Source organism: Artibeus jamaicensis, unplaced genomic scaffold (genome assembly GCF_021234435.1).
Source record: "Artibeus jamaicensis isolate MK-2021 breed Jamaican fruit bat unplaced genomic scaffold, CSHL_Jam_final contig_685, whole genome shotgun sequence".
Lineage (NCBI taxonomy): Eukaryota > Metazoa > Chordata > Mammalia > Chiroptera > Phyllostomidae > Artibeus > Artibeus jamaicensis.
The window spans coordinates 7,554,647-7,581,177 of record NW_026521924.1 but is presented as its reverse complement, the minus strand read 5'-3'; the positions used below and the strand labels follow the sequence as shown (position 1 = coordinate 7,581,177).

General features: G+C 41.1%; 1 protein-coding gene and 1 long non-coding RNA gene across 11 annotated transcripts in view; one reads left to right on the top strand and one right to left on the bottom strand.

Annotated features, from left to right (window-relative positions):
• Positions 1-26,531, top strand: part of PLCB4 (phospholipase C beta 4) — a 380,642-nt gene that overhangs the window by 314,760 nt on the left and 39,351 nt on the right. For 8 of the 9 annotated variants that reach the window (XM_053671143.1, XM_053671141.1, XM_053671142.1 and 5 more), the window contains 9 exons: positions 2,130-2,230; positions 5,611-5,646; positions 7,702-7,843; positions 8,584-8,668; positions 8,998-9,122; positions 10,905-10,956; positions 16,039-16,141; positions 18,061-18,225; positions 20,498-20,702. In XM_053671143.1, coding sequence (XP_053527118.1) covers positions 2,130-2,230; positions 5,611-5,646; positions 7,702-7,843; positions 8,584-8,668; positions 8,998-9,122; positions 10,905-10,956; positions 16,039-16,141; positions 18,061-18,225; positions 20,498-20,702 — 1,014 coding nt within the window. The remainder of the gene's footprint in view (positions 1-2,129; positions 2,231-5,610; positions 5,647-7,701; positions 7,844-8,583; positions 8,669-8,997; positions 9,123-10,904; positions 10,957-16,038; positions 16,142-18,060; positions 18,226-20,497; positions 20,703-26,531) is intronic. The other variant, XM_053671148.1, reaches the window with a different exon arrangement.
• Positions 20,699-26,531, bottom strand: part of LOC128628292 (uncharacterized) — a 79,460-nt gene continuing 73,627 nt past the window's right edge. The window contains exon 4 of one of the 2 annotated variants that reach the window (XR_008392632.1): positions 20,699-21,716. This is a non-coding gene — a long non-coding RNA (uncharacterized LOC128628292). Of the gene's footprint in view, positions 21,717-24,005; positions 25,831-26,531 lie in introns of those variants that run through there. The other variant, XR_008392631.1, reaches the window with a different exon arrangement.

Sequence of the window (26,531 nt, the reverse complement as noted above, 5' to 3'; positions counted from 1 at the left end):
AAATAATCACAAGAGATAGTATTGATGTAGGAGATTAGCTAAGAGGGTAGAGCAATCTACTTGAATTTTTCTTTAAGGGCATAGAAGTTTCTGCTTTACCAGTTATATATTTGATTTTAGGTTCCTGGAGTGATACTTAGCTACAGTTCTAGTCTACCAGTTGGCTCTAATTACCCTGGCATCACAGTCTGATCCTACTACCTATGAATGACTAGAGTCTCTCATTTAAACACTTTGACAGAGCAGGCAAGAGGAAACCAAGCACAGAGGGTAGGCAGCCTAGAGGCTGTAGAAAAGAGAAGAAACTCTCAGTCCAACCATGTGCCCATTCATTAGCTAGATTTAGATTCAGAAGGGAAGGTGGCCTCCAGGACTGTGAGGCAAGCAATGGGTGATATCAGCATTCTGATGTGTGTGCCTGTGTGCATTTGCACACTCAAAAAATGGTAACATCCATTCAGACAACTCTTTTAAAGTAGTTATTAAGTCTCTACCACTTGTATGGAACGTACCCCTGAATTCAAGTTGTTTATGTCTGGCTGGGCAGCTTAGACTGCAGGTATAAAGTAGAAATTTCATAGTGATTCTGGGAAGTTTTTAAACCTTTGTTATAGACTGTGGGTCATGGAAACCCAGTGTCACGCTGAGAGCATTGTGCTAAGAACCTGAAGAAATCTCGTCCGTATCTTACTGTGTGATCTCATAAGCCGCATCCTAGCTCCGAATCTATTTCCTCATCTGTGAAATGAAGATACTGGACTAGATTAAGACCTATTGCAGCTCCTCAAATCCGTTTTCCTGCCCAAAGCCTGTATGACCTACTGTTATTTTTTGTTTTTTGTTTGTTTGTGTGATTGGTTGGTTGGTTTTTAATCATCTGCCTCTAGAATATCCCCTCATCAGAGTATCAGTTTGAGGAGGAAGGTGTCTGTCTCTCTTTGCTCGCCTTTATCCCATGCCTGAAATAGCATCTTGCTATAAGCAACGTCTCAAATTCTGAATCCAATATAACATTAGTTGAAAGATACCACTATTTTGTCTTGACCAAAAAAGAAAAATACTTCCAAGTAATGTTAAAATACCATCAACTGAAGGATACATTGCAATATCAGTTATATTAAAATGTGCGGGGGGGAGGGGGGAGGGTGGGGGAAGGCATCTTAAAATCAGTGAAATAGGTTTATATTTACTCCTGTTCTTGCCTTTTCCATTGTACATTTTAAACATGCTTTTGAAAATATCTCTAATTGTTATGGATCTGCTCACTTCCCTTGTGAGTCCATAATCAGAAATTATTTCACTGGGTTTTTTTTTTGTATTTTTTTTTAACAATACATGTCCCTCAAGGGTCCTGTCTAGTTTTTAGGCAAATTCTTTGCTGGAGATCATAGGAATCCAGATCTTACACCAGCACGTGGTTCATTTTCTAATGGGTGACCCTTTTTTTACCAGTGAAGTTGGGTGATACTAGAGTTCTTATCAGTTTCCTGGGCCAGTGGACCTAGTACTTCCGTGCCTCCTTTTCCAGTCTGGGCCATGCGCCCGTGCTCCGACTTCATTTAGCGCCTACTGCTCGCTCCTCCCTGACGTGAGCCTGAGAAGTGAATTTAGAGCCTTTTAACCCTCACCAGGTTTGACAGATGACTTACAGAAACAGGACAGTCTTTCTGAGCTCTCCTTTTTTTGATCACATAATGACTTATGGACATTTTAGTCTCCTTATTCAGTATTATTAAATGTATTTCCTTTTTTATATCTTCTTATTTTATCTAGAGCTCATGGAAGATCAAAATGTATTATTTATGGGTTACAGGTACTCCTGAGGTGTTAAGGCTTTAATTTTTAGGGCTAGAGTTCTGGGGTGGAGATAATCATTCACATAAGAGGAATTTATGAAGCATCTAACAGGTCAACACCATGCGAGATGCAAGAGAAAAAAAACAAGATAATCCTCCTTGATGAGGGTTTAGTGAGAGCTTTATCTGAAAAACACTTGCAGAATTCAGTTTTCCCATCTTCCTTGGGCTTCCTTCTCCTCTGAAAGGGCTTACGTTCCCCAGGATTATAGAGAACCTCTGACTGCTGGTGGTCGTTTGGCCTCATGGCTTTTTCTTTTGTCTTTTGTGCAGCTGACCAAGAAGAAGAAGCTCATCCTGAATACAAATATGGAAATGAACTTTCTGCTGATGACTTGGGTCATAAGGAAGCTGTTGCAAATAGTGTCAAGAAGGTCAGAGTCTTGGTGTCCCTTTTATTTCATGACTCTCAAAAGGCAGCAGCTGTTAGTTAGGACATTTGAGAAATATAACCACCACAAGAGACAAAAGGAGCCTATATTTTCTCTTCTAAATTGGGTGACTAGATTCATATCTGAACTCAAGACACATACATTATTAAGTTACGAAAGACATTTGAATTCCTCATTAGTCATTCCTACTGTTGACCACTACCCATTTGGTCAGTGTCCTTTAAATAGTATCATTTACTGCATTACTCTAGGTCAGCGATTTTCACCCTTTTCCATCTCATGGCAAACATAAACCAAGTACTAAAATTCTGTGGCACACCCAAAAATATATTTTTTGCTGATCTGACAAAAATGGATATAATTTCAATTCATTCACACTGGACGGTATTGCTGTGTTTGCTGTTGCCATTTTTCTTAAATTTGACAATCCAAGGGAAAAGAGGCCAGTGTCCCTAACTAAACAGTCAGGTATTTCACATTTAAAAATTTTTTATGGCACTCTTGTTGAAATTGCTATTGTAGGTGAGTAGGGAGACAACAACAGCATCCCAGTGGCAAAGGTTAGGCTGTTGAAATCATCAGGAAAATGACCCCTGATTGTCACAAGCAAGCCCTCATTCCAAACCAGCTCTGCTAATTAGATATCCCAATATTCTCATCTATCCAACCAGTCAGACAAGAAAAATAGTTACTGTGTACCTACTATGTGTCAGGCATAGTCTAGGCCATAACAACCAAGAAGGGTCAAAACATGCTTGTTCTGCACCTTCATGGAGTTTGTAGTCTGAAGAGAGTTTATAAGAAAGGAGCAGGAAACAGACAATAAACAAGTAAACAGTCAGTGGTATGGTTACAATTTGTGACAAGTACTGTTATGAACCTAAAACTGAGTGTTTAAATGGAGAATAATATCATGGAGGAAATTAGGAAACCAGACCCAAAGGGTAAAGAGGAACCAGCCAGGCACAGAAATAGAAAATAACTCTCTGCAGAGGGACCGCAGCAGGAACAAAAGACAGTGTGAGCGGGGTGGACCAAGTGAGGGTGGGGTAAAACAAGGTGAAATTGTGCAGGCAGGTGAGCACTAGGTGATGCAGGATTTGGGGTCCACTTTGAGAGACTCAGATGTTAACTTCGGTGAAATGGGAAGCCAATGAAAAATATTTAGAGAAGGGGGCCATCTAGCCTAGAAGAGATTTTGTTAGTCACCATGGTTACAGTATGGAGAGGCATTTAGAAGGAAGCAAGAGTGCACACAGGAAGGGCACTTAGGCTACACTGTTACACTAGGCCAGACCCCTGAGGGTTTAACTGGGCACTAGGAACAGAGGATTGGGTGGGTTCAAGATCTACTGAGGAAGCAAAGATGATTCAACTTGCTGAAGGATTGAACATGGGGAAGTGAGAGAGAGGGAAGCAAGATGACTCTCTAGGGCTTGTGTTTGAGGACAACCCCAACCTGGGTTGACCATGGGTAGGAGTGGAAGAGAAAGAATTCAGGAGTTTCAGGTAAGACAGGCTGTTTGAGGACTGAGATACGTCAGTCTATATATACAGCATTGGTGTTTATGTAGCATTGGCTCTGACCCTGGGTTTATTTCCTAACTGCATAGCCTTGGGTAAGTTACCTAACCACTCAGTGCCTTGGTTTCTCCATCTGCAAAATGAAGGTAGTTATTGGTCTGTTGTGAAGAGGGAATGGGTTTAGTATATGGAAAGAACTTAGAATGGCGCCTGGCACATGGTAACTCCTGGAAAGGCCTGAGCTGATGCCATGGTCATCTTCACCATTGTCATTGTTCTCATCACTAGCAACATCAGCACCTAGAACTAGAAGAGAGGTTTGGCTAGAGACATAAATTGGGAGTTCAGAAGATGTTTTTTGAAACCCTGGAAATAAATGAGATAACCCATAGGAAGAGGCAGGAAAGAGGCCCAGGCGGGGCCTGTTTTAAGGGAGAGTCACAGGAGAAGGACCAGAAAAGAAGAGCGAAGTATAGCTGGAGGAGTAGGAAACCAGGCAGTGAGACCAAGGAAGCCATGAGAACTGTGTTAAGAGAAAGACAGTGTGGTTGGTCTTCCCCCCAGCTTTGCTGAAATATAATTGACATACTATGTATTGTGTAAATTGAAGGTGCACAGTGTAATGATTTGATACAGGTATATGTTGTGAAATGAGAGCCACAAGCAGGTTAGTATGCATATCCATCATCTCATATAATTATCTGTGTGTGTGTGTGTGGTGAGAGCATCTCAGATCTGCTCTTGTGGCACCTTTGAAGTATAAAATACAGTTCTGTTAACTGTTGTCACTGGTGTACATTCAATCCTTGGAACTTACTCCTCTTACCACTGGAAGTTTGTATCCTTTGACCAATAAAAAAACTCCCTGTACCCTAGCACCTGGCACAGTGGTTGATTTTTTGATGATTCCATTGAGTCATTAAGAAGTTTCAGTGGAGTGGTGCAGGCCACTGGAGCAAACAGATGTGAATGAGTAAAGACTATATTTTTGAGTAGTTTTGCTGTAAAGAGAAGTAAGAAATGGGCTAGTTGTTAAAGGTAGCTTGAGAGGTCAAGGGAGTGTTATTTTTAAGATGAATCTGGAGTGTGTTTGAACTGTTGGAAATGGTGCAGGTAGACAGGGAGAGATTAAGTCTTACAGGAGGGAGATGGCAGAACTGCCTGTGAATTCCTTGAGAAGGGGGTGGATGGGATCATGGGGATGGGAAGGTGTGGCCTCTAATTGGAGCAGGGATACTTAATTATTGAAGCCAGTGGATGGACAAGCATGTAGTTGATAGATACATTTGGTGGTAGGAAAATGGGAGAGTATCTGTCTGATTAGCAAAGCCAAGGGAATGTAGCTTTTCTAACAGAGAATCAAGACTACTTTGAGACTATTGGATACCTACTAAGACTCAGTGCTTACCTTTACACTGTATTGCTACATAAAGCCTTTAGCAGCACCCAGCTGTGAGAGTTGAACTGTGACTACTATTCATGCTTGCTGACCTTTGCATATCAGGAGAGATGACCACACTGATTATTCCCAAGCCCCATGACTAAATCAACCAGATCATTAATTAAATTACCATAGGAAGCATCTAAATAAGTAAAAATTATCAACAAAGGAGGGAAACAGCATTAAAATTAGCTTTTCTCACATGTGAAACAGTATCCTTTCAGTACTTGCTTTTGTTTGGGGCTGTATGCCATTAATGAATTCCCATATTAACAAATAAAAAGAGTAACAAATTTACCTGTATTTATTTAAATATGTGTATACATATATATGGCTGGAAAATCTGGAATTTTGACCTTCAGAGAAGTAAACAAATTATTTTCTTCCTTTAATTTAGGTTTCTGATGACCTTGAACATGAAATCAACAAAAAGGTAAAAAAATAATTTCCTTGTGTAATATTTTCATTATCAGACACTATATGTGGCCCTCTGATATTGAATATTATATACAAAGTGTTGCTATTCTATCTTCCCCCTGCTCCATGTAATGTCAAGCTTATTGTTTGTGGGTGTAATATTTACATACTCGGTGGATCTAATTTTAAGAGCCCTTAAAAGAAAGAATTAATCACAATGGTGAAATGATTAAATCCCAATAAACTTACAAAATTAGGGCAGGTGATGAAGACCATTTTCCTAAAAATAAATGTCCATTGCAGTTACGCATTTTCTTAGCTGGGCCTAGAGATTGTATTCCAAAGATAGGAGTACGTGATCAACTCCTTGAATTTGAAAATACAAGTGACCTAGGAATTAGTGAGCAGATGCATATGGTAGTGACATAGAAAGGCGATCCTCATTCCAAAGACATTGGCCTCAGAGATTGTCAACTTCACATTGTACATGTTCTAGGAGTTTATTGACATTATTAGAAATTATAAAGGAAAGTACAGTTCCATTTTAGTTTTTTTTATTCCTTTTGAAGTTCCTCATGAAATCAGAGTGATCTTATTTAGGAAATGCAGGTGGTTTGTTACAGGAGCAAGACTGTTGGCAGTCACAGCAGAAATCGGCTTGTAACTTGATCCCCACACTTCACAACTTCAGAAAAGACTGACTTGCTGGCTGTGGGTTCCTGTCTTATTGGGAGTAAACATGTACTGTGTAAATATTAATTTTGGAATAATTATGGATAAGTCTGATCCCAATCCTCGCCCAAGGTATTCGTATAATTCTACTAGAATTTCACAAGTTATTGGAGTGAACAAAGGCGAGGTTGGCCTTGGGTCACTCCTTGTATTAACTAAGTAGCTGTGACTGATTATTTTAATTCTTAAGGCCTCAGTCTTCTCACGTGGTTGGGCAGGACTCAAAGTTTCACTGCACACAGTTACTGACAGTAATGACAGTGGATGCCAGATTTCAGCCAGGTGCCTAGCACATGATACTGGTGTTACTTATTACCATTAAACACACATAAAAGAATCGGACAGGGCCTCTGTCCTATTTGGGAGGTTGGGACATGTGAAAAAATGACTTCAAAAATAAGTTACAGTATTAGATATGTAACTCAGGCTTTTATTTGTAAAATCAGTTTGATGGTTTAGAGTGTCAGGTTATCGGATGAGAAGACAATCAGTTTGAGCATTTTTGAACTATTGACTTGATTCATGTGACTAAGCAGTTCATCCACCTGTAACTGTCTACCCAGGAAATGTAGCTTTTCAAATTTGTCAACAGAATGTTGCTCATTTTTGGAGGCATTATTTTTGTCGCTGTTGGTTTGGTTGGTTTTGTTCTGATTGATGAAGAAATAACCTAAAAAATTTTTTCCTCTATGCAAAGTAATATAATTTCAATATTTCAGTCAGGATAATGTCTTACGTAGTGGGTTATCAGATTATTTTTAAAATAAACTTAAAAAAAGGTATCATGAACTCCTTAAGTATGTGGTTTTAAATCTTAGAGCATGTTAAGCAAAGTGTGGACCCCAGAGGGGCTGTGTCATTGTCATTTGGAAGCCAGCTAGAACGCAAGTTCTTGGACCCCAGCCCAGATTCATGCCATCAGAAGCTCTGAGTGTACAGCCCAAAAATGTTTGGGTTTTAATCACCTCTTGGTGATTCTGATGAATACAAAGTTGGAGAGTCACTGTTTTCACTTTCTGCCTCCATGCATGAAAATAAGAATAATCAGTACCTGCTATGTATATTTCATAACATTGCTGTAAATCTCAATGTGTTACATATTTTAAAGTCCTTCAAAAATCTAAAAAATGTCCTGAAAATATAGGACAGCCCTTTTGATTACTTGGAGCTACAATAGACATTAACTTTTAAAGCACTCCTTTAGCATAAGTGAGCAAGGGAAAGGTCTTTATTTCAATTCATGTGTGTGTACATTCTCTTCAGTGAGGAAGTCTGTAGCATATACCTGTGAGTCCTACTAACATCACCGACATGTATGTCCCCTTTGCTGTGCTTGTAGGGCCTGGTTACTGTAGAAGATGAGCAGGCATGGATGGCATCTTATAAATATGTAGGTGCTACCACAAATATCCATCCATATTTGTCCACAATGATCAACTATGCACAGCCTGTAAAGTTTCAAGGTTTCCATGTTGCTGAAGGTAACACCAAAGATTGAATGCTACACCTGTTTGGTCTGCTTTGCTGCTGTTATGCTGATGAGCTGTGATCTGACTTGTTTCCACTTCCCTGTCTGGGCCTTCGGAATGTTTCCCCTCATCCTCGTTTTAGTTCGACAGACCACCCGTCCTTGGCATGGGGAGGCATTTGTTTTTTTTGTTTGTTTGTTTGTTTGTTTGTTTGTTTGTTTTTAATTTATTTTTTTTTAATTAGGATTTTTTTTACTGTAGTAACTTCCAAGAATGGGGGGGCATTTGTGATGTCATTCCCTACCTCATCCACAAGGTGGCTCTGAGGACTTGTTAATGTGGGAAGTGGGTAGCCTCTTGCATTAAATATATTCCCTAAGACCTCTTTTCATCAAAAGCTGGTCTCTAAAAATGTGTGAAGTATTTTGTAATTTTGTCTAATTATTTCTGGGCTAAAGAAGCCATCATTATCATCATCGTTATCGTCATCATCAAATACACATATTTCAAGGATGGCTGGGTGTGGCGGCGTATACCTAATTTGCTTAATGACTGCAAATTTAATTCATCGCCCTTTTTTTAAGCCAACTGTCTCCATCCATAGCACGTTAATGAAAGTAGAGGCTAGTAACCTGATAATGGAGCATCTGGCTGCAAAGTCTCCTGATTCTGGGTGTCATTCGGTTTATTGTCTGTATTTCTCAGAGTGTTTGATGGCAGGGTGTCTGAGTGCATCTTTGCTTCCTTTACAGAACGCAATATTCATTATAACATGTCTTCTTTTAATGAGTCCGTGGGTCTAGGCTACTTGAAGACACACGCGATTGAATTTGTGAAGTATCCTTATGGAAAGAGTGGTTGGTACACTTCTGGTTTGGCAGGAGGCTCTAAAACAGAAAGTGGTTAATACGTGACTGTGGTTATAGAGGTAATAAACTAATGTGTGTGAGAGATCACAGTGGCTGTGAAAATCTGCCCAAATGTAAATTGTTTTCATAATCCACATAGCAAACTCTGGTTTTCTCTGAAACATCATTTATAAATGTGAAATTTGCTCTGTTGTCTCCTTGTTTGTCTTTATTGGTCTTTGTTGTTTTAGCCCTTTGTTGTTTATTTATTGTTGCTGGAATAAGCTTTTTTCCCATTTTCCTTAATAAGTTACCCAGTTATAACAAACGGCAAATGAGTCGCATTTACCCCAAGGGAGGCCGAGTCGATTCCAGTAATTACATGCCTCAGATTTTCTGGAACGCTGGCTGCCAGATGGTTTCACTGAACTATCAAACCCCAGGTAGGAGCTGATGTCCAGTGACCTCAAATTCCACAAGAACGCTTGGACAGGACACTGCCAACAGTTGCCCATCCCTTGGCTGTGGGCATTTTTTAAAGGAAGCAGACATATGGCAAAACAATGTGCTGAATTTATGTAATTTTGGTGGTAAATCAAAAACTTAAAATAGAGCAGTGAAACAAAGATAGAGGATAATATATTTTGATTTAAATCGAATTTCCTTTTGCAAATGCCATAATTACTCTGCTAAACATTTTCCCTATTCTAAAACATATCTGATTTTTCCTCCATTTGGATCAAACTGATCTTTGTTTCCAGAAACAGAATTAAATGCAAAGAAGTTGAGTATCTGTGTACAGTAACTATGACTCATTTTTCCTTTGAAAAGCATTTTCCCACTATTAACATTCTCAATGAGTGACACAGTGGTACCTCACCATGTGTGGAATATTATGGGGTAGATAGACTTTGCTAAAATGGTGTGTAAAGAGTTATGTGATCTTAGAGGTACTAATATATAACTTGGTCTTCCAAAGTGTACTCAAAGGCAGGTTTCCAATGTATGATTGCCCCATCCCCAGGAGAAAAGTAGACTTTCACAAATGTATAAACAAATTTTAATGTTTTTTTATAATCGCTTAAGAGCCTAGGATCACAATTTTAAGATTAGAGATGGAAAAGTAATGGACTCTGGATGCTTACCTAATAAAGGTGAGAAAAATGCCACGAAATCTGTTCACTTTTTATGGTTAATTTCATAATACTGGCAAACAAAACAGAACAGTGCTTTTCTGTTCAGGTCTTGGCTATCTATATGTGGGTCCCTCCCATGTTTCCCGATTTTTGTTCTCTCCTCCATCTGCCACACTGAGAATCCCTCTCCACTTTGCCTCTGTCCTCGGGACTGATGGAAAGGTTCTTTGACATTCGTCCTTTTGGCACGAAGGTGGCCTGATTGTGTTTCCCACCTGTTGTTGTCAGGACCTCCTCAGGGACCGGAAGTCGGAGCCGACTCTCTGCACAGTGCGCCCGTCAGTCTGCGCTGCATTAAACTATGACCAGATCCCAGTACAGTTCCAGAGTCTTTCTAGCAGAGGCAAAACAGTTTTACTTTCTTAAAGTGGTGTCCAGTTGCATTCTGGGTTAGAGGATCCTGAAGCAGTTTATTTGGTACTTTGGCTTATGTTTTATTCTGGAATGTTAAGTTTTAATCACATCATTTTGAAGAAGAAAAATATATACATCAGCTGACCCATTTCTTTGGCTGATGAAAAGAGTGAAGATTTTGTCCGCTTGTAAGAGAAAAATCATAAGCCATGCCCTGACCCCACTAGAAAAATTCGCCTTAAGTTACCAGTTTTTACATCATACTTACCGAGTTTGTTTTTTATTTTCTTTATGGAATTTTATATTCACACTTAACCTATTGGGTGTCTCTAGGGAAACCTTCCTCTGGGGTCATAGGGCACATCCTCTCCAACTACATCAGGTGGGACATCAGTACTCAACGCTAATGAAATTCTTACAGCCAGTCCAGATTTTAAAGCAATGCTAGCATGATCTTTATGAAAACGCATTTTATGTTTAATTTAAATGAGATGCAAGGTCATTCAACATCAAAGAGAGAGCTGTGTGCCCAGAAAGACACAGTAATACTTTGCGGTGTTAAAAAAGACCTTTCGGCCTGGGATTGGTATCTGATTTCCATCATGTCAAGTCACCCCATCAGGATCTTTTTTGTCCAGGGAGACAAGATGCTAAATTATTTTTGTCTCTTGACAGATTTAGCGATGCAATTGAATCAGGGAAAATTTGAGTATAATGGATCGTGCGGGTGAGTAATGTCATTTAAACTGTTGTCACCGTGTTCCAGCATTCTGTGCTAGAGCCCTAATGAAACTGTGTCATTTTTAATTAGGGACGGCTGAATTTAAGCCATGTTTGAGGGATGGTAGAGAAACAAATGAAGTCCCTAGGTAGATTGTAGTTGCAAATATACATTCCTCATCTCTAGTTTTATAGACTTTTAAGAAAGATTCTATCTATTTTTAGAGAGGGAAAAGGAGAGAGAAGGAGAGGGAGAGAAACATTGATGTGTGAGAGAAACATCAATTAGTTGCCTCTCGCACTTGCACCAACTGGGGACCTGGCCTGCACCCCAGGCATGTGCCCAAATGAGGAAACAAACCAGCAGCCTTTCAGTTTGTGGGGTGGTGCTCAGCCCTCTGAGCCACACCATTAGAGACTTTTTTTAAAAGTTCGGCAGTTTATCATACACACAGTTACACAAAAGATACACAGTTTATCATACACACTCTACAGTTTAACTTTCTCACTTTAAATTCAATAGTGGAGATTTTTATAGCTGGGACAAACAGTGATCCCTGCTCATTTGGACATTAACTAGACATTAAAGATGTGCAATTGACCTCGGGCAAATAGAACAATGAAGTTGCATCTAATTCAGTGAGAAAGAAAGCATTGTCTTCTCTTCATTCTTTTACGTGTCTTATAAATAGTGCTCTAAGATCAGTGAACCAAGCGTAAAATAGGAAATGTTAACTCCACTGAAATGCTGAAAGGGTAAATAAAAACATAAAATTCTGCAGAGACGAAAAGCACCGTGTGGCCATTCTCCCTCATGCATCTGTCCCCGGGCAGCGCCTCAGGCAAACGGGCCCCAAACCTCTGCCCAAAGGGCTCTAAAGCCATTGGAGAGTCGTCCGCCCTGAAATGCTACTCTTAGAAAGTTCTTGGCCTTTCTGATTGAATATCTAATTTTTATCACCAAAAACAGCCAGTCACAATAAAATGTTTCAGCAATTGTGAGTTCAAAGTGCAGGCCGCCACCTCTTCCTTCCTGTCACGGGGTTCTCTGCCAGTGTGCGGACACACGGTGACCGCCTGATGGCCCGGATCACCCACCACACACATAGCTGGATCGTGCACAGCACGATTTTTTCTGCTGTGTGTTTTGAACGAAATAGAAAGTGTACACCTTAAAGTAATACAGTATAAGCAAATTAAGTCTCTGTAAAAGTGGGGGAAATCCAATAAAATTATGCAGTTAAAAAAACAACAGCTCTGGCTGGCGTGGCTCAGCTGGCCGGGCCGTCATAGTGCAAAGTGGAAGGTCACCAATTTGACTCCTGTGGGGCACATGCCTGGGTTGGGGGCCTGCTGCCCAGTTGGGGGTGGACAACAGGCAACCACTGATTGATGCTTCTCTCCCTCTCTGTCTCTCTCTTCCCATCCTTCCAAATAAACAAATAAAATCTTGAAAAAAACTCAACAAAATGCATTGCAGACTTTTTTAGAACTCTTTTGTTGCCTAATGCAAAGTGTTCATAACCAGGAAATTGTGCGTACAGATTGATGGATGGACCCCCAGGGGCAGGCTGAGGCAGTGGGGCCCCTGGGCAGCTGTGGTGTGGGCGTGAAAGCCCTCAGCTAGAGTCTGAAGCCCCATGTTTGAGTCCCAGCTCCTCTGCGTGAAATGTCCCTGGGTAGGCATGTTAGATTCCAATGCTCAGCTTTGTGCTCGATAAAATGAAGGCAATAACGCCTACCACACGGGTTTGTTGTGAGAGCTCAGGAAGGGTGAGTGTGAGTGTGTCTGAAACTACTTCATGAACCGCCAATTTTGGGGCAGAAGTGAAGTTTAAGGAATACTGAAGACCTTATGGTTGTTCACACCCAGAAACCAGACAAGGATAAATGAGCTCCCTGATCAAATCGGGCCTTTAAGTTCAGGGAGGCAGCCATGGCCCCGTGGTTCATACAGACACTTCAGGCCTGGCTGTTCTCCTCCTTGGATGCTTCCCTGAGTTCAAGTACAGCCAGAGCCTCCCATGCTCACCTCAGCTGTCCCCAAACTGGCACCGACACCCGGAGGGGAACTGCTTGCCGGTGGAAGAGGTATCCACAGGAGTTGTATGCCTTCGTTACATTCCTTTTCAGGAGTTTTTTCATAATTCACATGTACGTGTCTCTCCTTCTGTACCATTGTTTATTGTAAAATATGTTCATCAGCTAGAACGATGTTCCTTTAGTCTGAGTTCTGGGCAATGCGTTTGGGATGTTGTCACCAAAAGCCTAAGTCCCACCAGAGGGGCAACAACATACGATTGCTCAGTGGGGCAGCCCAACGTGAGAGGCTTTGACAGGATTGTTCAGTCGGCTGCGCCCTGCCCTCCCCCACCCTCCCCTTCCCCCACACCCAGCCTGAAGGCAGAGAAGAAATCTTTCTCATCTGTGACCTTTCGTGGCAAAGGCATTACACTGGGCAGGTGGGGAACAGCCACTCAGGACACCTTTCTGCAGAGCAAGGGCACCCATGCCCTGGTGGCCTTCACAAGTGGTCATTGTCATTCTCCCAGTCAAGTGCAGGACTTTTAAATAAATCCTGTGGGCTGCACCTGAGCGCTCGCATTCCTGTGCCCAGCAGTGGCGCTCTGTGCCTTGTAGGCCAACAGTGACAAACAACAGCTGTTTCACATCAAACATTAGTGTGCAAACATTAACGTCCCTGACGAGCAACAGTGATGCAACGTTGGAAACCGGCCCGGGGATCCTGCTCTGCAGGCCAGTCTTTTGGCAGGTGACACCAGTGGGCACAGCAAGTGTGATTTTTTACCAGGGAAGTGACCAGTCGCTTACGACAGACTGATTTTTAAAACTGGAAGAACAGGAGGCATGTCTAATGAAACAACATGAAACAAATTAAGTTCTCAAGTCTTTTCAGGCTTTCAGAGGTAATGGTATGATTGATATAAAACAGTAGGACTTTCTTGATTCAAAGATGCACGCTTTTTACATGACTTTCTCAAATTGGAAGTGTTTTCAAAATTTTTTAAATCTGTAGCATCTTACAGTTATAATCAGCAGTCATTTTTCTTTCTTGCCGGTAAATAAAATAATGGAGGGTTGAATGACTGATGGCATCTTAGGGGTGATCAAATAGGATGTATTTCCTTATGACCCCACCCTCTGATTCCTGTGGTTGCTGTCCAGCCGCCTGACTGAAGGCCCTTCTTCTCTCCCTCCCTTGCCTTTGGAGGCCCCACAGACCATCCTCACATCCCTGCACTTGCCATTGACTTTTGCCTTTGCCTCACCACGCAGACCTGTGCCAAATTCTTTTTCTGTGCCAAAAAACATCAGGCAGGACCAGCTACCTAGTTTTCAGGGCATGATGCAGAATGAAAACAAAGAGTTTCTTCACAAATTCTTAATAAAGAATTTTAAGTCAGTGGCTGCAGAGCCTTAAACCAAGCACAGAGCCCTTGAGGTCCAGGGCCCCTATGCAGCTGCACAGATTTCATAGCCCTGGCGCGCCACTGGGCTACCGTCAGCGCCGGGGTCCCGGGACCTGCACAGACAATGGGGCTGTGAGTAGCAGCCTCTGCTGCATCTGCAGGGGCCTTGGGTCCAGAACAGACACTCCTTCTCGACAGCTGCAGAGGTGTCAGCCCCAAGCCAGGGCTTACCTCGTAATCCTGTGGCACACCTGCATGCTCTCTTTTATTTTTTAAGTATGTGAGTATAAAATGAACACATTAAACTGAAGGCTACCTGCTTTGGAGAACTGGATTTAGGTTTCTTGCCCTTTTCCCCTGGCCTCTGTTGTTTTCAGTGAATTTGCTCTGTCACAGATTAGTTTTCTTCTAACCAGGTCTGAAAGCAGGGTGTGAGGAAGAGTGTGTTTGGCACTAAGCATCATCAACATCACATTTGTGTATTTTTGGTGAGAAGGGGCTCCTGGCCCTTAAAGACATGACTGCACAGCATGGGGAATGCTGGTTGTCTGGACAGCCACTGCCCAGGGGGATTCCGGACTGGAAGGATGACTGCAGTCCTCTGGGGACCCCAGGGTCCTCGCCTTTCCCAGGAAGCAGAATGTGTTCTTTCACAAACTGGAATCCAAATGCTGCCCCTCTTGCGAAAGGCAGAACCGTCATCTGTTACCTCCCGCATAGCTGATGCCTGCTCCTTAGCCAGACAAAGCTGGTGGGCTTCCCTCGGAGAAGTGTGTGCAGCACCGTGGTTACTCAGCTACTTTCCTTCTAAGTCTAGCTTTGCTGAGTCATTAGCCACAGAAGGAGGTCCAAATCCAAAACTCCGTGTATGTAGAAAACATTCCCCTGTTTGCTGTTAGAGAGCTTTTATACTAGTATTTTGGGCTGCATTCTCTTAGAGACAGGTGAGTACTCCTCTCAGATCATTTTTGTGCATAGCAATACATTGAAATTATGGTCATTATCGAACTTTCCATGAGCTCTCATAATTTAATACATTAGTTAAAACACTACAGAGAAGTAGAGTAGCATCCTGGCTGGTGTGGTGCAGTGGATTGAGAGCCAGTCTGCAAACCAAAAGGTTGCCAGTTCGATTCTCAGTCAGGGCACATGCCTGGGTTCCCAGTTGGGGGTGTCTAAGAGGCAACTACACATTGATGTTTCTCTTCCTCATGTTCTCCTTCCTTCCCCTGTCTCTAAAAATAAAGACATAAAATCTTTTTAAAAAGAAGTAGAATATTGCATATTTTCTATATTTTGATAACTGTAGCTTATATAACTAGCTTTTTATTGTTATTCTGTTATTTTAATTGTGCTTGTAAGAGCAAGTATCTCAAGAGGTCCATGGCATAAACAAGTTCAAGAGAAAATGGTAGTATCAGGAAGTCCGAGGCCTCCCCGGTCCCAGAATTTGGAGAACATCCCTCTTCCCTGCTCTTCTTTCGGATTATCAGTGGGGCAGGGTTCCTCTCTCCAGTCCGTGGGGTCATCAGCCTAAAGCCTAGCTCCTAAGCTACAGATGGGGAAAAGGAAATATTTAGTGTCCTGGAGAGTTAGTGTTTTAATCTCTGTAAAGGCAACTAATAAAATGAATTCTTTCTATGCCTGTGTCCCACCAGGTACCTTCTCAAACCGGATTTCATGAGACGGCCTGATCGAACATTTGATCCTTTCTCTGAGACGCCTGTCGATGGGGTTATTGCAGCCACGTGCTCCGTGCAGGTGAGGCCCCCGCGCTTCACGGAATAGTGTAAATGCGAGGCAGATAGTCCTGGAAATGTCTTAAGAAATCACAATTAAAAAATTTAATATCAAGGGGCAAGATCCATGTGTTGCTCTCAACTTTGACTTAAAAATTCCCTGTATTTTCCCTGAGATACATTTTTGTCACTAGTAAAATTATTAGTTACTTATAGTGAAAGACACCAATCAGAAACAGTACCTATAAAGGATACGGAGCAACAGGGACTCTCATTCACTGCTGGCGGAATGCAAAATGGAATCCAAAACTTTGGAAGGTAGTGTGGCGATTTCTTACAAAACTCAACATAACATACTCTTATCATGTGATCCAACAGTTACACTCCTTGTTATTTATTCAAGTGAATTAAAACTATGTCTACACAAAAACCTGTCTACACAAGGATGTTTGTAGCTGCTTTATTTGTAATTGCCAAAATTTGGAAGCAACCAAGATATACTTCAGTAGGTGAATGAACAAATAAACTGGCATATCCAGACAATGGAATATTAATTAGTGCTAAAAGGAAATGAGCAGTTGAGTCATGAAAACACATAAAGGAAACAAATGCACATTACTAAAGGGAAAAAGCTAATCTGAAAAGTCTACATACTCTGTGAGTTCAACTATATGCCATCCTGACCAAGACAGTACTATGGACACTGTAAAAAGATCAGTGGTTGCCATGTGTGGAGGGGTTAGGGGAGAGGAAGAGGCAGGGCACAGGATTTGAGGGCAATGAAACTCCTTTATGTGACCCTACAGTGATGAAACATGTCGTTTTACATTTGATCAAATCCACAGGATGTCCAGTGTCAATAGTGAAGTCTGATGTAAATTATGGACTAGTAGGTGACAAGGAGGTGTCATTGTAGGTTATTGATGCAACAAAGGTACCATTCTGTTGAGAGATGTCCATAGTGCAGGAGGTTGCGTGTGTTGGGAAAGGAGATACATACAGACTCTGTACTTTCTGCTCACTTTTGCTAAATCGAATGTAAAACTGCTCTAAAAAATAAGGTTTGTTAATGAAGAAACACCCACTATCTGATTCCATTTACACAAAATTCTAGAAAATGCAAACTAAGGTACAGTGACAAAAAGTAAAGGAGTGGCTTCCAGTAGACAGAAATGGAGGGAGGGAGAGATTACAAGAAGGCCCAACAAAATTTGGGGGGCGACGGAAATGTCCATTGTCTTCATTGTGGTGATAGTTTCACAGACGTGCTCATGTCAAAACTGATTTCATTGTGCACTTTACATATGCACAGTTTACTGTATGTTGGTTGTACTTCAAAGAAACTGTTTCAAAATTATTAGCTAGTAGATAATATGAAAAAAATGATAAGTGACTATAGTCATTTGGAAAGTAAATGAAAAATAGTCTTTCTGTAATTTCATAATAGAATTTAATGATGGTCTGTCAAATACATAACACATGACTGACTGGTGTCAATATCAGTAAAGAATAACAGGCAAATTTTAACATTGCTTTTTTTTCCTGTGTGTATGGCTTTTTCAGACTTTTAGTAGAATTCAGTAAACCTATGGTATGGCAGAATTTTGGGCCTGTGAAGTGATTAAGGCATATTTCAACCTATCACTTCATAGGTTGTGGGCACTTCGGCAAAATGAAGGTACCTGGACACTATTTCTTTGTATTATATGATTTGCGTTTATTTCCCTTATTCTTTTTCTAGACAGTTTTTGAGGGTAGAACCTCTGCTTAGAACAGTTTTGTGCATTGTCGCTCAATAATGTTTGAGTTTAATAAGGAGTGAAGCCATTGTTCCCATAAATAATTAAGATATCTGAAGATGAATAGACAAATTCTTACTCCTGCTTATTATTCACTACTAATGATTACAGACTTTACTTCTCTCTTGTCCAATCACTACAGGTCATATCAGGTCAATTCTTATCAGATAAGAAAATCGGCACATATGTAGAAGTAGACATGTATGGATTGCCCACCGACACTATACGTAAGGAATTCCGAACTCGCATGGTGATGAACAATGGACTCAATCCAGTTTACAATGAAGAATCATTCGTATTTCGGAAGGTAGGACACGTTCCATGTGTCCGACTTACTCTGCTACCTTGGGGGCCATGTTTTTGTACACAGACACTACCTGATGTAAGGGAGAGTTATTCAACCCAAAATGTCTTTTTTTTTCCTTCTTCTGATGGGCAAGTGTTGTAGCTGTCATGTGATTGTTGATTCTGTTTGTTCCTGTCCCTTTTTTTTTGGCTTTTCTCTCCTCCTTGGAGAAGCCCATCTCCTATGTGGCAATGCCTGAGCCTCAGGTGTGCTGTCTGCTTAGAACGTATCCTCACTGGTGGACAGCAACACACCTGGGAGAGTTCTTTCCTGCCCTAGCTGCAGCTGGTGACGTGCCCTGTTCCTTTAGCCAAGATGGCAGGTAGCATGTTTCACCATAATTAAGGCCAATAGTGCCTTCAAATGGGTCAGCTGGTATTGTCTTCTGCCTCTAGGAGATGTGATGCCTGCTGCTACCTGGGGGTTCTGTGCTTCATGTGCTATTTTTGGTATCTTGGGGTTTTTTTTTCAATACTATAATTTGATCCTAAAAACAATCACAGTCATTCTCTCTAATGATTGAGTTTTTAATCTTGTAAATATTTTTCACTTCGTTTCTCTTTTGTCAGTTGAGAATGTATTGAACGATTCTTTCCTTGGCTGTGCTGTCTCTCAGAATATGTTTTTCTCTGTCACTTTTTCTCTTATCCTGACCAAAATGGTCTCTTGCATCATCGTCAGGCACAGATTTTCCAGGTGTTTCTGCTCCATTTGTGTGTCATGCATCGCAGATAATTGGCTTCATGTCTTAACAAACAGGGATTGTTCACCTTTGAATAGACTAACAGGTTTACAGAAACCAGTTTAGGGGAGATCAGTGTAGGGGCAATGAAATGGGCTAGTCTGCAATGTAGGTTCACCTTGTGATGTGAACACCACAGCCATGCAAAACCCCCATTGTCACCCACTCTCCTACTGTCAGAGTGAGGTGTAAATTGCATACGCACCTGTGACTTTTCTTTCTTTCCTCGTTTTTCCAATTTGCTACAGCTGCACCTGTTGTCCATTGGGCCAGTGTTCTTTGTCACAATGAATAATCCTGACACACCTTTCTAGAAATTCAAAACTTTAACTGCACGGGTTCTTAGTTTTTAAGAGTAAGGAAATACCAAACTTGGTTTCCGTATGTTACATTACTAGCCCTAGAAACAAGTGCCAACTCTGGGTCCTTTACTGTCTGTCCTTCAGAACTTAAGTTGCCCATCACTGATATGGAGCATGTTAACTCTTTCCTTTTTTGCTGTTACTCTTTTTGTTCTTTGCAGTAATCTCACAGGGTTATAAATCTCCACTCATCCCGTGAAGAGCAATAGAGTGATTGAAGTTGGCTTAATTTTAGCTTTTTGCCTTTTCATCTTATTGAAGTTGGGGTTAAATTTTAACCTCTAGACATAAATAGGCAATCAATATATTGTCTAGTTTTAGACAAAGTACTCAAATCAGCCAAGGATGTTCTGGATTGCTCTTAGCCAGTGAAAAGGCACTCCTGATTACCAACATTAAAAACATTGGATTTTCTTTTGTCATGCTGCTATTTTATATCTAAATAGGGTTTCTGCTATCTGAACTCAGGTTTTATGTTCATTTATTCGGCTTGGAAATGGCAAGAGTAAGTGTCTTGGTTACATGTTAATGTTTCTAGTTGTCCCATCTTACTCCATTTAAATAAAATCCCAAATTATGTTAAAAATTGAGGAGTGAAAGAAAAAGGGAGAATCCGAATTTATATTTAAATTATCTTCTATCCATAAAGCTTTTCTTCAGAGATGCTTGCTACATTCTTTAAAACAGGCAGAATTAGAGGTCAAAAGCAGCCCAGGGACCAGACAGACCACAGGGTTAGACACCAAGAGCCTCAGTTGCCAGTTCCAGCTGTCACTGACCATCTCTGAGATTAGGGAAACCCACTTTATTTCTCAGGGTCTCCTTGTGCTAATCCATTTCATGGGTGGGGACTGGGAAAGATGACAGAGGTTGAGCTAGCCATCTTTCACATGCGTTCCATCTAAAATTTTCAGTGAGATGATTTCCAGGAAACCTGCCCCGTTGCCTTTCTCAATGGCTTGGGTGCTATAGCTCATACAATGTACTTTAGGAATGCGTATGAGCGTGGCCTATTTCCAACCATAAAGGACCATGCACGCGCAGTGTGCATATGACCCAAATTCCTGGAGTCCTGGTTCCTGGGGGCTGCTTCCCCAAACTGAGGGAAAGTACCCTTCTTTGTTTGCAGGTAATCCTCCCTGACCTGGCGGTCTTGAGAATAGCAGTGTATGATGACAACAACAAGCTCATCGGCCAGAGGATTCTCCCGCTGGACGGCCTCCAAGCCGGCTATCGGCACATTTCCCTCCGAAACGAGGGCAATAAACCATTATCACTGCCAACAATTTTCTGCAATATTGTTCTTAAAACATATGTGCCTGATGGATTTGGAGGTAAGTTCAACATTTGTGTACAGAGTATGATGTATATATAATACCTATGGTTCTAAATTACAAGACTATAAAATATTTTACCAGTGGCTGAAAAAAAACCTGTTCCTCCAGTGCTGCTGACCCTCAATAGCCTCAGAGAAACCAAGGTCACTGGCAGCCTTGGGGCTCATCCTAAGAAATGAAAGGGAAAGGTTAGATTATTTTTAAGGTTCTTTCTTATTTACAAATACTGTGATTTTATGTTGTGTATCAGTTTTTTCAAATATGTTTGTAAAGGATATGCTTCACACTATCATTCAAAGGCGGGGAAAGACATAATATGGAATCATTGATATTAACTGATGTCATTAAAAGATTTAAATAGAACTCAACTATCATCGTGCCTGGATTTTCTTCCAAATCCACAAAAAATTCAATTCCCCCCCCCAAAATCCTGGTCATTCATCCACAGAAGACCACCTTGGTTTTGCTAAGGTAATCTGTGGGAGGACCAAGTCATAGGATTTTTGCTTGAACATAAACCTATTAACTTTTTATAGTCCCCAACTAAGCCAAGAACATTAAATAAAAACAGATTTTCAGTATTCTCAGGGTCTGTTTAAGCATAGGGACACAGTACAGCAGAGTGACTGCATAACCAGCAATTCAAGTGCTGACCCTACTACTGTCCCAGTGACCTCAGGAGTGAAGAAACTAATACTGCCTGCCTCATAGCATTCTTGTAAGGTGCTCATCATTGCAGTGTTTGCCATAGTCAGGCTCAAAATTGTGTGTCTGTTCATATGTGTAGCTGTAGATACAGCTGTGATTTCTATAATGCATTGCAACACATCACAGTCTGGTTTGGGGAATCGGGGGTTATTTGCTGTTTGTTTGTAATAATGCAAGCTGCTCTGAAGGGCAGATTTTCAGCAACTTGTCGTCAACTTGAACAGCTTGATTCCTGGTTCAAAGAGCCATAAGGAGTTTTCAGTCACAAAATCCAGAGTAAAGAATCCTTCCTTCCTCCTTCCCCTGTGTTTTTCATTAAAAAGAAAACAAAACAAAAAAAAGAAGCCTATTAGAAGCTAGTATATACAGTATACTAGCTGAGAGCCAGTATATACTAGTATATACTATATACTAATATTCAGTACTAGAATATACACTGAGGACATGTAGCAGGTATGTACATCAGGAATGTACAGTAGCAGATGTAAGACATAAAAAAGGCTGGGAGAGGGTGCGGTGGGCCAGGTAAGTGGGTCAGAAAAGGAACAAGAGTCCTATAGTGTGTATGTAGAAGCATGTGATGGTCACAGGGCATCATGAACTAAATGATGTCTCACATACTTGAGCTTGGAAGGTAGGCAGTGTGTAATACCTCATGCGTTTTAGAAATAGCCACATAAACAAATATGGTTGAAGACTTACAAGTTTTGCCTCTGTATGGGTTACTTTGCAAATGAAACTTGATGATTCATTCCAGGAAAATGGGCCACTTGACTAGAAAAGGGAAAGAAGAATTCATTTGAGTTCCTACTTTGTGTCAAGCACTTTATATAAATGGAGTCCAGGAATGTGAAATTGTTCAGAATGGTTGTGGACATATGGGATGTGCTGAAGAAATCTGTTTTATAATGTAACTTATTACCAGTGTCAATAATTATATTAGTATTGACCCAAATTAATCTCTTTAAAAACAGTCCTGCAGGTATTTTTCTAACATGTTACTGTAGTCACTTTTTATAGAAAACATTTGAAGTTTCAGTATTGTAATGGGATTCTACTAGTAATGTTCTAACCTCAGAGTTGATATTCAAAACTGCTCATTCAGAATTCTCTGCTCGTCACTTTTATATGTGCAGAAACTGAGGGCAGACATTATGAGGCTTAAGGATATTACCTGAAAATAACAAAATAAAAGGACTTTCTTTCCTAAATTTCTTATCTTTACAGCATCTTGATTTATACAATGTGTTTGTATTTTCACATTCAGATCTGAACACTTATGTGCTAAACCAGCATGTCAGGAAATGCGTTGAAACCCCATTCCCAAGAAAATTGAGTTTTCTGGTTGATTCAATAGGAAAAATTTCAAAATGAAAGTGTGTACCATCACACTCCAGCATTTTCTAGGGGGGAAAAAAAAAGGAAAGTTGTTGATATACATCATCATATTTTTATTTGGCTAAATAATATAACATAGATTAATTCATTGCACAAATGTGTTGAGCAAGCTTTATTCTGTAAAAGAATTAGAAACCTTTTATCCTGGTTCGCTTCCCCATTAGGGCACATGCCTGGATCGCAGGGTCAGTCCCCGGTCGGGCCCACGTGAGAGGCAACCAATCGATGTTTCTCTCTCACATCAGTATTTCTCTCCCTGCCTTTCTCCCTTCCTGCCCCACTTTGTAAAAAAAACATTTCAACATCTAAATAGAGTTTGATGCCATTTGGAGATCCAAAGACTGTCTCTTTCTTAACCCGATAGGATGCTATTTCACCGAGGCCACGTAGCAGGTATGTGCCTCAGGAACGCTGATTGGAGCCCCTTGGCTGACTGGCTGTCAGACGTTGTACGAACCTGCAAAACATTTTACACAACAGCGGTCCCTGCCTCATACACAAGCGTCAGATGAGCTCGGGAACAGTGCCCAACTATAGTCAACCTCATTCACTTTCTTCATTTTGATTTATTTGTAACAAGCTAAAAGAAAATCCATTGGTTATAACTTCTGCTCCTTAACTTTACCCTTTAGTTTGCTGCAGTAAATTCTTTTTTCCTTTTTATTTATTTATTTATTTAAATTGTTGTTCAAGTACAGTTTTCTGTCTTTTACTCCCATCCCAGCCCATCCCCCCAGTGTCCCCACCTCCCTCCCATTTCCAGCCCCCTTAGTTTTTGTCCATGTGTCCTTTATACTTGTTTCTGTAAACCCTATTCCTTTTCCCCTGGAATTCCTTCCCCTCTCCCCTCTGGTCACTGTCAGCCTGTTCTCTATTTCAGTGTCTTTGGTTATATTTTGCTTGCTTGTTTGTTTTGTTGTTTAGCTTCCTGTTAAAGGTGAGATCATATGGTATTTGTCTTTCACCACCTGGCTTATTTCACTCAGCATAACGCTTTCCAGTTCCATCCATGCTGTCCCAAAGGGTAGGAGCTCCTTCTTTCTTTCTGCCGCAGTAAATTCTTTTGTCATAGCAATTCACCATCCTAAGAAAAATGTCTTAACTTTGTGCTTACTAGAATTTGCAGAATTCTGATGCATTAGTAATATTACCATAAGGTCTGTAAGCACCAATAGCTTTATGTTCTGTGTGATATTTAAATGTATTTGAAATCACAGTAAAGTCAGATGAGTGGTTTCATTTTATAAAGATAAAACATATGTTCATAAAAGTTTTTTTTTAAGTTGAGACAATTCTGTAAGCAGGGTCTGGGTATTTACAGGACCTGCTGGTCATGTATTTATTAGGCGTCTGTGCCGATATGAGGGTTTTCATGAGGTCACCATATGATGGCGAATCCCTACTGATGAGATAACTTGGCACTTTTGCAATCGCCCATCATTATTTCTGCCCTCTGGCATATGGTGTTCTTTAGAACTCTCGGCCATCCCTGTTTCCTCCTGACATGAATTAGGTGGAGAGCCAATGTTTTCCACCCTGACCCACTCCACTTCCATCAGATCTGTTTTGTTTTCCCCCCTCAGGAAACAGAGGCAGGGGGGTTTAGTGCAGTGCTTCTTTTCATTAACATGCTATAAAAACTCCCAAGGCGCATGAAGAAATGACAGAGCCACGGGCTACTAGAGCTTCTGAACAGCAGTCCCCCCTACCCATGGTTTCAGTTACCCATGGTCAACCTTGATGCAAAATTGTTAAATGGAAAACTCCAGAAGTAAATGCTTCATAAGTGTTTAAACCCAGTCATTCTGAGTAGTGTGCTGAAGTTTTGCACAATCTCACCGTGTCCCACACAGGGCTCAGACCATCCCTCTGTCCGGCGTCTCCGCGCTGTGTTTGTGCTCCTCTGCCCTCTTGTCACTCAGTAGCCACCTCTGTTACCTGATCGACTGCTGCAGCACCACAGTGCTTGTGTTCAAATAACCCTTATTTTACTTAATAGTGGCCCCAAAGCACAAGGGTACTAACGTTGGCAAATCAGATATGCCAGAGAGAAGCCATAGAGTGCTTCCTTTAAGTGAGAAGCTCAGTAAAGTACAAGATATTTTGAGAGAGAGATTACATTCGTGTAACTTTAATTACCACATATTATTATAATTATTCCAGTTTATTATTAATTCATGTTATTCATCTTTTTCTGTGCCTAATTTATAAATTAAACTTTGTCATAGGTATGTATGTGTAGGAAAAAACATGGTGTATAGAGTTAACTACTATCCATGGTTTCAGGCATCCCCTGGGGGTCGTGGAACATACCCCCACAGATAAGGGGTGACTACTGTAGTTTTGTTTTTCTAAGCCACTTAGACATAAACTACCTCTGGGCTGAAGGGTGGAGATGAAGTCTGTTAACCATCAAAATTTTTCATGTCAAAAAATGGTCACATTCAGAAGAGAGATGACTAGGGATGAATCATCAAGCCTCAGTTTAATTATTTTCAATATTATTTTTCTACTGAACATGGAATTAAACAGCCTTCTTGTTTACCCTGACACTCATACGCAACGTGGAGTACTGGGTTGAACACTGAGGTAAAATCAAAAAGGAAAGCCAGGGGGCCTTGGCGTACTGGAGCCGTCTCCGCCGCATCACCTGCAGGTGCCAGCACCGCCTGCAGAGGCACTCCACTCCCAGCGGCCCTGTCATTGTCACCATTGTCACCATCACTGTCGGTGACGGTTCCAAAGCTGATGACAGTTAAATGAGGTTCAGTATTTTTCTTTTCCCACCCACTGTTACTTTTGATGGGTTTTGTCATTTGTATTTCTTTTATTATTACTGAGTGGGAGGGAGGGGAGCAAATAAAAGAGTTGAGTTGACGCTGTGCTTCAAGAACATAGGGGGCATCAGCATTCTATGTAAATGTCACTGCGAGCTGTGCTTCAGGAGCTCTTCGTTCCTTGAATGGTGCTGGTCGCTGTTTTCGTAACTGTAGATTTTGTCTCCTCTTCTGCAAGTCGGCTGTTATATAAGCAAAAATGAAATGGCCATTTGTCTTTGTGCAGCTCCCCTGTCTGCCTCCCTGTGACTAAGGATGCGCCCAGCGGGAAGGTGCGGGGTTCTTGTCCTGCCTTCTCAGCATCTTCACAGGGTGGCTTTCTAACCCCCTTACAAAGGTAGTTCGCCATTTCTTAACGTCAGATAGTTCCAGAGGAGGAACCTCCTAAATTAAAATGTCATTCCTGGGGAAACAACGCAGGATTTTCTGATACAATTAAAAGTTGTTTTGTCCTCTCCTTCACTGATGATAAAATGACTTATCCTCTCCATTAAATACTTGTTGAAAAATCGATTCACATACCAATGATATCCATTTTCATGGCTTCTGCTGAACTAAAGAAAATATTATTAAGCATGCCAGAAAAAAGCTTTCAGGATGGATGATGGTGAAATATATCAGGAATTGCTAGGCCAAGTGAATTGAAACAGACCTCTCATTGCATGGTTCCTTGAGATGCCCTGTGGAGCCCAAGGGGAGGGACACGTGAGCCCTTCTGGTTCCTGTTCAAGCACAGGATCCTTTTGCCACTGAGCACCTACTGTATCTTCTAGCATTCTGGGAAATGCAGTTTGGGGAGTGTTTAATCATTGGGTAGAAGCTAAAAGCTCATCCAAATTCATAGTTATGAGCTTCATTCGTCTTTATTAGCATTGCTTTGCAG